General features: G+C 49.0%; 1 protein-coding gene across 1 annotated transcript; it reads right to left on the bottom strand.

Moving 5' to 3' along the window:
• Nucleotides 1-586: 586 nt before the first annotated feature.
• Nucleotides 587-6,789, bottom strand: LOC128915002 (G-protein coupled receptor 83-like). Its single transcript, XM_054214765.1, has 4 exons — nucleotides 6,412-6,789; nucleotides 4,147-4,272; nucleotides 1,761-1,894; nucleotides 587-1,211 (listed from the first exon to the last, which is right to left on the bottom strand). The coding sequence occupies exons 1-4, from the start codon at nucleotides 6,787-6,789 to the stop codon at nucleotides 587-589; spliced, it is 1,263 nt and encodes a 420-aa protein (XP_054070740.1).
• Between the last annotated feature and the right edge of the window lie 3,037 nt (nucleotides 6,790-9,826).

Below are 9,826 nucleotides of genomic sequence, written 5' to 3'. Positions count from 1 at the left end.
CGCTGGCCGTGGGACGCGAGGAGGCGGACGGGCAGAGCTGGGGCACCTCTGTAACAGCAGAGCAAGCAGCTGAGGTGTGCTGGGTATGCATTTGGGAATGGCTACAAGTGTTATTCATCTTGAATAAATTACAAATAAATAAAAAGAAGGAATCAATACAGTGTTTCTATATGCATAAACAGCCATCTACCTTGAAACAGAGTGGGTGTAATCAGTGTAGGTGTCACAGTTCGAGGTAAAACAGAACACATTTTCCTTTCAGCAATTTTTACTAATTTTCCCCTTATTTGCTTAGGCTATGATAGATATTGTGCGCTGTTAAAGAGTTCTCTCCATTTTTGCTGACTACTCTGATGAAAAATTTACTCGACACCCCTCATTCTGGAGCCCGCATGTGGGCAGTCCATCCCCGGAGATTTTTGAAAGCCTGACTGGACAAGGTCCTGGATAACCCAGTTGAACGTTGATGTTAGCTTGCTTTGGGTGGAAGGCTGGAGTAGATGGTCTCCAGCAGTCCTTTCCAACTCAGTTTTTCCCGTGTTTCTGCAATTACAACCCGATGTTGCCTGGCCATCAGATGAAGGGTTTAGCTTTCTGCCACAATTGGCTGAACACTGGATATGTCTGTCTTTGCGGAGTTCCTCTGGGAGGATGCCCTTGTCTTCTGGCAGGTGCTGCCTCTTTTATAATGACAGTTCTCAACCCAGGCGTGCCTGAAAGGCGGGGAGATGGACTGCAGAGCATGACTCTGGGCTGCGCTCCTTCGCCGGCACACGCACAGCAAGGACTTCAGCTCCGATCTGAAGCTCTCATTCAGCCAACAGTAAATGAAGGGGTTGTAGCAAGTGCTGCTCATGGCAAACCAGTGAAAAGCAAAGTACAGAGCGTTGCTACTGTGGATGGCCCTACAGGAGATCAACACCACGTAGCAGTTCAGGGGGAACCAACATACTGCAAACACAATGACCACCACCATCAGCATCTTCAGGGTCATCTTCTTTTTCCGTTGATGGGCATAGTATTGCTCCATGGTGAGGTCCCCGATGGCATTTCTGAGCCAGAGCTTCTTGGCCACCATGGTATATGTGATGGAGATCACAAGCAAGGGCAGGACGTACAAGAGAACAAAAGTGGTCAAGTCCAAATACTTCCAGAAAAGATCAGCAGGAGGAGGGAAGCTGGGGAGGCAGACCATTCGTATTGTTCTGTTCCTGAAGATCAGAGAGAGAAAGAACCGTCAGTTCCACTACCAGATGCACACAACACCTGGAGAACAAACATCTCGGATGTTCTTACAAGTTTCAGTAAAGGTACAGATAGCAGAACTCATTCAGTAACATGGGCAAGTGCCACTTTCAATGGAAAATTTTTCTTTAAGTTTGACTTTTGGGCCCAATGAAGATTTTTTAAATACATCCCCAGGAAAAGAAAAAACAAATCCATATGGACATCCGTAATGACAAAGTGCACCTCACCTCTCCTCTCTTTTTACAAATTACAGGGCTGCCTCAAATTACAGGGCTGAATCTCTGAGCCAAAATCAACTAACAAACAAGCCTGAAAGCAATTCCATTGATTTTCATTGTCCTTTTGTGGGAAACACACTGCCTAGTCAAAGAGAAGGAGGACTTCTCTGTTTCACCATACTTTCTTTTTTAATAACACAGATGGAAGATGTGTGCCTTAGGATCTGTGGGGCTTTGATTAAGTTGCATATGTCATATAAAAAAAAAAAAAAGAGCACCAAGTAAATGTCTTACCCAATATAAAATCTTGTCAAAGTCTGATAAATGGCATGAGGCAGCGAGAAGCAGCTGGCCATAACCCAGATGATAATGATGCAAATCCCTCCTTTCGCCATGGACATGCGCGGCTTGAGAGGGTGCATGATAACCTGCGGAGAACAACCAATCCTGAGGACTTACAGTGCCTTCAATTGATAAAAACAAGCTGCAAGCTTTAGAAAGAAAAGAATGCACCTTTGCTTTATCCATGGCCAGGAGCAAGCATTTCACGCCGATCACTGGGAGAGGCAAACAGCATGTGTGCTTTCCAGGACAGCAAGGAATGCTCAACATGGTCATTAAGGGTGGCACAAGTTGAAAGCCAAGAGGATATTCGGGCTTGTACTATAGTGCAAAAAATCTCCTCGTTACTACGGGCAAGGGCTCCAATACAGATGGCAGCCACGGGGCTCACAACATTTGGCCTTTGGTGGACTGACAAGACAGAGAGACAAGATGCTCGGGGACCACGGTTGAACGTAACCTTTGGCCAAGATAGCACTAACAGACTTGAAGGCTGGTCCTTTTTATAGTCACAGTTTGCCCCGTGCGGGTCTGGCTACAGCATGGTGTAGTCCAGATGGGTTTGCTGCTACGGAGGGCTACTGTATCTGACAACCTCTTGGTCACTCTTTCAGCCTCACGTTGCAGTTCCAGGCGCTGCAGCAGCTCTGCATCCCCCCAGTGTTAAACGGCAGAAAGGAGAGACTCATTTTACAGGACTTCGGAGGGTATAAGGGGTGGAAAATGCAAAGAGATGTGCAAGTATTAAGTGTTACTGCTGGCCCAGTGCCCTGAGCAGAGAAACACGCTCGGTGTCACCCATCAGCTTGGCTTCAGAGATCACGATGGTTAGATATCTGTTGAGCTACATGCACTATGGATGATTATATTAGGCAATGAAACAATAGTTAAAAATAGACCTATCATGTCATCCAGATGATCTTTTGGCTGATGAAGCCTTTGGTATTTTACGCATGTCTTTTCTAGTCTCATTATAAATATCTAGTTAATCGAGCTCCTACAACTCCCCTGGAGCATCTGTCTGCTCCGGTACCTCTCAGGACCAGCAATATTTTTAGAGGCAAGTGTTGATTTCTCCTTGCTCAGTGACATCTCCTTACTTCTATTTTTATCTCCTTGGGCCATACTAGCTAATTACAGTTCTGAGGAACCCACTCCACTGAATTTAATGGCAGGTATTGTGTTTGCCCTTAGTTAAACAAACGCTTCTTGATACTGAGCCATGCTTTGCTATCAACCCAGAATCTACTGATTAAAATGAATCATTATCCAAACGCTTTGCTTTCAGGAGCTGTAATGTTGCACATAGAACGGGCAGGCTACCAGACTTTTTGTGGTAAAAAAGACAGAAATGGATGATCTGCACTCTGTCAGTCCCTGTAATTCTCTGACACCAGATGGAGCACATCCCAGACAATCAGAATGGAATCCATTGTTGTTTTGAACTTCATCTAGCCATGTCATTTATCATGTGAAATTGCTTTTCAGTAACAACTATTTTTGTGACTCCAGCACTGCAAGAAAAATAGACAGTCGGCCTGAGAGCACACCTTGCAGGATCTGCTCTCCCAGCGCACAGCATTCCTCAGCTTTAGCAAAAATCACAAACTGCATTATACTTCAAGGAAACCCTTTGGTTGGCCCTCATTGCTGGACCTGTGAGGTTCTCCTGGTTGGTATTCACCAAAAAAGTATCGGGAGGAGAGGAGAGGAGAGGAGAGGAGAGGAGAGGAGAGGAGAGGAGAGGAGAGGAGAGGAGAGGAGAGGAGAGGAGAGGAGAGGAGAGGAGAGGAGAGGAGAATTTCTCACCTTGAACTGAATGTGGTTACACAGTTCTCACTATTTTCAGTCTTAGGCATCCCAAAGTAATGTGGCAAGCCTAAAACCTGTACGACTCTTCATCAATAAATGCTGAGATAATGTATTGGCTTGCTGGTGTTTGAACTTCAGGATATATTCCCACCCTGCTTTCAGGGCTGCACTCCACAGAGTGGCTGCGGTGGGCAGGGACCCCTGGAGATCATCTCGTCCAGCTCCCCGTGCAAAGCAGGACCCACTAGAGCAGGCTGCCAGGACTGTTTCTGGTTGGGATTTGAATATCTCCCAGGACAGAGACTCCACAGCCTCTGTGGGCAGCCCCTTCCTGGGTTGGATCTGTCTCACCCTAAAAAAAGTGGGTGTTTTTGTCCACCACCACAAACACTAGAATCCTCCCCTCCGTTCCTTGACTCTAAAGACAGTGCGGGATTCCAGGTTCTGGGATTTGAAGGGGGAAAAAAACTGTGTATTTAGCACCATATTTTCTGGCAAACATAGGGGTGGTGAATATATCGCATACCTGACGCCGATCCAGAGCGATGGCAGCAAGGGTGAGCACAGACACATGCACGGAGCAGTACTGAACAAACCGGCTTATGTGACACATCAGCTTTCCAAAAACCCAGGTACTGCTTACAAACCGCACCTGGAGAACGGACAAAATGGGATTAAAACAGTGCGCATTATCTGAAAAGCAGCAAATAGGCTTCCCTGGAGTATGGTAAGGAAGAAATGCTTTAATATAGTCTCCTCATGCTTTGTAGATGCATTATACTCAGTTTTTCTGGGGAAAACAGCAAACTGCAAGAGGCTTTGAAACAGAGGTGAGATTTATTACACTGAGCAAACAAATCTGCCTGAGTAGTGCCCTGCGTATGTGTGTTTGCACGTGCAGGTGTACATGTAACATGTCCCTTCTGGAAAACGTGAAGAAATCTTAGCTCAATTCTGCAGGGAAAAACAGTAGCTTGGCTCCTTAAAAACAGCCGCACGTCTGTCATTGGTAAAACGCTTGAATTTGTGGATGCTGAAAGTTGCGCGGGTTCGAAACTTTAGCGAGATAAACTCATGGAAGAAAAAATCATCGAGGGCACAGAAATAGGGAGGTAACACCTGTGAGTTAGGGACCAGCTGTCAGTGGAGCATCCCTGCCCCGTGTCCACACTCTTCCTGGGGTCTGCGGCTACCACCCGCCCTCAGGAACACGGAGGTTGGGTGGCAGGGTCTTGCTCACACGCTGGTTTCTAAGCCCAGCTCTCCTCTCGCCCCGTTGTGTGAGATACGTCAAGTAGCAATTTCAGAGGTGTCAATGAAGTTAACACAAAGAGAGAGGAAAATTTTACCCTCCCGTTGCAAAAGCAACTCGCACTTCAGAACCTGCGTCGCCTTCCTCATTGATCTGACCTCTGCAGGTGCGGGAGCCATCTCCACCTGGGCATGAAATCCAGCTGCTCTTGGAAGGGGCGGGAGGGAGGGAACACTTAAACACCCCCCCGGAGGATGCAGCAGCAAGGGCAGCATGGCATTTCTTACGGGTTCCCAGAGAGGTTTTGCTTATTGAGGCTTTTCTGCAGAGGAGACTATTCCAAATAACGGTTGTTGTCTCACTCCCTTGTCATTTATGGCTGCGCAATATTTATTCCAAATTAACGCAACTCATTCTGGAAGCAGATTAAGCTAATTTGAAATAAAGCACATTTATTACAAAGCATCTGTCCCCACAGAAAATTAGTCAAGGCTAGCTACTCTCTTTTCAATTAATCTAAGTAATTTCCCCATAGAGACAACTCTGGGAGTAACGACTCTGTTACTGAATGTGTAGCAAAGTGCTGTTTTCTTTGAAGTTGATGAAAGCTCTTTCCTAAGAGAGATTACAGTTATTTAATTACTCGTGCCTAAGGTGCGACTGTTGTGCAAACACACAAGGGGGCACTATCCTTTCCCTGAACAGCTTACGGGACGCGAATCCCTTCAGAGCAAGGCAGAGAAATCCCACCAAAGAAACAGGACCCATTTAAGAAGAGGCAAATTCAAACTGATAATTCAGCTATTGCTTTTGGAAGGCGGAAGAACGCTATGGTCAGCTCTGGGCAAGGACCGAAGCAGGAGTATTTGGGACGCTTTCGAACCAGAGGGCTGTGTCAAATTCAGGTATACAGAGTTCTGCTTACACGTCGTTTATAGATTGTGACTGGGGGGGGAAGAAATGAGTCCGTTTAAGTCTTCCCACCTCATTCCTTTAATATTTTTGGCATGTCTTATATTAGTTGGTAACCGAAAAGAAACAAAGGACAATCAGCCCCGAGAAGCACGGTTTGTGGAGCCTGAGTAAGACACGTGCCAAGCACAGACCCGGCAGTTTCCCCTGCCATCGCCTTCACAAGGACTGAGCTCGTTTGCATCCTTTCCGTAGGAAGCTGGCAGTTAATTGGACTTTCTAGTGTCAAACTTGTCCCCCGCTTCCTTCCCCATCAAAAGGCGCATGGGGCTTCCACATCCGTGCCTTGCCACCGTGCTGGAAGAGGGAGGAAAGCTGGGGAGGAGCGACGCCTCCCGACAGGATTGCGAGGTGGGGGCACGAGCGAGCCCTGCCTGCGTGCGAGGGGGTGTCGGGGACGGGGTGGGGGGCACGACCACAGCTTGTCGGGCAGGCAAAAGGAAGGGGGGAAGACACACCGAGAAGAATCTCTGCCTATCAGCCCGTTACTGGCCCATTCAGCACACGTGCACACAGCCGGCAGGCACACACGGACCCCAGCAAAACACGGACGAGCCGGGTGCTCACCAGCGTGAAGGGGGTGTTCAAAATGGTGATCATCACGTCGGCAACGGCCAGGTTGACGATGAAGAGGCTGGTGGCGGAGTGCATCCTTTTGTTCTTGATCACCACGTGGCACACCAGGATGTTGCCGAAGAGGGAGATGCAGATGATGACGGAGTAGGCTACTATCAGCAGCGCCTTCACCGTGCGGCTCTGCGACTCGCCCTCGTACTTGGTCCGGCTGTCAAAGTCCCCCAGGTCCTCCAGGTCCAAATCACTGTGGAAGAAGGATTGGTTGGGGAAGCCGTACAGTGCGGAGAAGAAGTTGGTGGTGTTGTGATTCTCCGCTCTCCAGAAGGGCTTGGAGATGTACCGCAAAGGGAACCACGTGTGCCTGCTCATGGCTCTCTCGCTGCCCGTGTCCCCGGGCGGGCTGCTCACTCTTCTCTGCCCTCCTTTCTGCCAGCTCAGCTGCTGAAGGCTGTGGCCGCAGGAGGGAACACGCACCCTTGCATTTTAAAATTCTGCCCTGTGGCTGCAAACTGCGTAAAAGAGTTGATAAATGGGTCCTTCTTCCGGCGCTGATTACTTGTGAGCTTGGCTCCAGGGATGCTCCAGCTGCTCTTCCCTTTTCAGTCCCATATGTCCTACGTACAGAAGCTGATTCGGATGCAGAAATATCAGAGATCCCCACACGCTTTCTCTCCGCACCTAGGAAGAAATCCTAGTGAATATTTCCTTTCGGGCACTGTTCTGCTTCTCCCCCGCAACTTCTCCTTGGAAATCTGCTGTATTGGTTTTCCACATAGTCCTTCGTCTGTCAGGTCGCCGTTTCCCAAGAGTTTTCAGAGCTTGCCCGAATCAGAAAAGCAAGGGCTGCCTTTCCCTTTTCTTTCCATCCTCAAAGCATCCCTCTGAGCCATCCACTGAAGCTGCTTTGCTCGGAGGCTGAGTGGTCCCTGCTTTCCCTGTGATATATACAGCCTGCCAGATGACACACCGCATATGAAATAGCCAATAGTGTATCTCTTCCTAGTTTTCTCCTGAGGTGTATTGCAACCCCACACATCGACGATGGGAGAGTCTGACATGTGCAGAGCAGCAAAACGCAGAGAGAGTGGATGTGCTCTGATTTTCCCTCTCTCCTCCCTCCTCCTCCTCCTCCTCCTTTCTGGGTACCCAGCACAACAGCTTGTGGGGTGAAGCATCTTTACTAATTTGCAGCATCTTTCTTTCTCTCTGTTACAGAGTTTTAGCAGATAGAGAACATCCAAGGATTTCTGCCTCCAAAGATCTCTCAGCTTTGTGCCTGGCACTGCCCCCTTCTCGCTCTCCCGTGGCACGGAGGACAGAGTGAAAAAGTGAAATACAACCTGAAAATGAGAGTGGAAGTTTCAGGGTGCTGCTGGGTGTCCAGGGAGACTCCTGCCGCAGCTTGGTCCTCTGTGCACTGAGCCAGGACGGGGGAGAGCATTGGCAAAGAGCAGCAACATGGGTGGAAATCCTGTCTCTTCTCCTTCCCTTCCGTTGCAGACACAGTCCTTCGCAGAGCAGCTCAGGCTCCAGGCTCAGAAATTCAGATGGGAAGAGCCTTCTGTGCTGCCTCCCTGCAGTGGGACCCCGCGTCCTGGGGTGGGGGGCATCTGGCTGCTGGGCAGGCAGGAGGGGATACACGGGGAACAGGCAGGTTTGCAAACGGGATGGGAGACAAAAGTCAACTACTTCTTGTTGTTGACAGACTCGGCATCCCAGCGTTCGTTTGGCAACACAGAATGTCTTTTGCCATAAGTGGTTTTGTCATATGTGTCTTCAGAGATGTCACCAGGCTTCTCTGCTCTTCCTCAGCATCCCCAGGCCCCTGTTTTCTCCTGGCCCACATGCTCCCAGGGGCTGAGCCAGGCACGTGGCTGGGTCAGGGCACGAACTGGCAAGTGGGACGTTTCACAGAATCACCGAATCACAGAACGGTCAGGGTTGGAAGGGACCTTAAAGACCACCCAGTGCCACCCCCTGCCCTGGGCAGGGACACCTCCCACCAGCCCAGGTTGCTCCAAGCCCCGTCCATCCTGGCCTTGAACCCCTCCAGGGATGGGGCAGCCACAGCTTCTCTGGGCAACCTGGGCCAGGGGCTCACCACCCTCACAGCAAAGAACTTCTTCCTGAAATCTTTTCCTTCATAGTTTCTGTTGTGTAAGGATCCTAATCAACTCGGTCAGGATTTTATGTGGAGGGTGGTAAATCACAAATAAATCACTTACAGCCGTAAAGGTGGAGGGCTCTGAAACACATGAGATCAAGGCTCTTGTGACCAAAGGAGAAATGGCAACCATTTTCCTGTACTTGGCTTCTGGAGATGCAGGCTGTCAGACATCACTGCTGAGGGCTTGGCGGTGAATGCCGCCATGCGTATATGTGTGGATCTATGCACACACATGCCCTTTCTGACACAGGCGGTGGCCCTGGCGCAGCCGGGATCCTGTGCTGAGCAGCTCCGGGGTGGGCGAGCACCCACCGGCCTCACCACAGCGGCATCACAGAGGCTGCGGAAACACGCAGGGCTTCATCCTCCAGCTCCTTCGCTGTGTGGTTACTTGCTCATTTCCCAGCGTTCCCTTTCGTTCCTTTGTCATACATTAGAAGAACGACTTGGCAGAACAGCATTTAGATGCACACGCCTAAACCCCATCGTTGCGAAACGCCCCGCGTGCCCAAGGTTTGCTGTTCTCATACTACAGTATTCTTCGCAGAACTGATTTATTCTGTCAAAGGTTCAAACACTTAAGCAATCACCTGCTGTTTTGCTGCGGTTATTATCCACTTACAAACATTCTGAGCTGCTTCTAGCAGACTTCAGTGCTCGTCATGCATCATAACAACGTTTGTGCTGGCTCCTTTAAGTCAAACAGAGAAAGCAAGGGAGAATTGTACTTTTTCAAACACGTTCATGTGAATTGCGCAGAGTCAACCTTTTCTTCTATGGAAGATTTTTGGCTTTCTCACTTTGACATTCCTTGAGTCAAACATTTTTGGAACTTTTCATTTTCATGACATCATTTAGCGTCTTCATTTTTGGTGCTTTTTCTGTGACAAAAGAAGAAACAAATTGCTGAAATTTCACTTGAGGTGAAGATCCATTTTCTGAACAGATCTAGTGTAGACTAAGTGTTGATGAGGGGCAAAGGACTTCTTACTCCGAGGATGGAGAGCCCCTGGCCCAGGTTGCCCAGAGAAGCTGTGGCTGCCCCATCCCTGGAGGGGTTCAAGGTCAGGTTGGACGGGGCTTGGAGCAACCTGGGCTGGTGGGAGGTGTCCCTGCCCAGGGCAGGGAGCTGGATCTAGATGATCTCTACCCATTTTATGATTCTATGAAAGAAATCAGAGCTGTACCATAAAAATTCATATCCTTGTTTGTTCAGTAGTCTAGCAAATCTAAATACCA

This window comes from Rissa tridactyla, chromosome 9 (assembly GCF_028500815.1).
Source record: "Rissa tridactyla isolate bRisTri1 chromosome 9, bRisTri1.patW.cur.20221130, whole genome shotgun sequence".
Taxonomy (NCBI): Eukaryota; Metazoa; Chordata; class Aves; order Charadriiformes; family Laridae; genus Rissa; species Rissa tridactyla.
Note: the sequence above shows the minus strand (reverse complement) of the source record. Positions and strands in the feature narration are given on the sequence as shown.

Excerpts from the sequence above, each read along its gene's own strand:
- LOC128915002 (XM_054214765.1), bottom strand. The coding sequence starts at position 6,789 with ATGAGCAGGCACACGTGGTTCCCTTTGCGGTACATCTCCAAGCCCTTC. Across the intron at positions 4,273-6,411 it reads TGAACACCCCCTTCACGCTG|GTGCGGTTTGTAAGCAGTAC; the intron begins GTGAGCACCCGG and ends TCCGTTCTCCAG. Across the intron at positions 1,895-4,146 it reads TCGCTCTGGATCGGCGTCAG|GTTATCATGCACCCTCTCAA; the intron begins GTATGCGATATA and ends TGTTCTCCGCAG.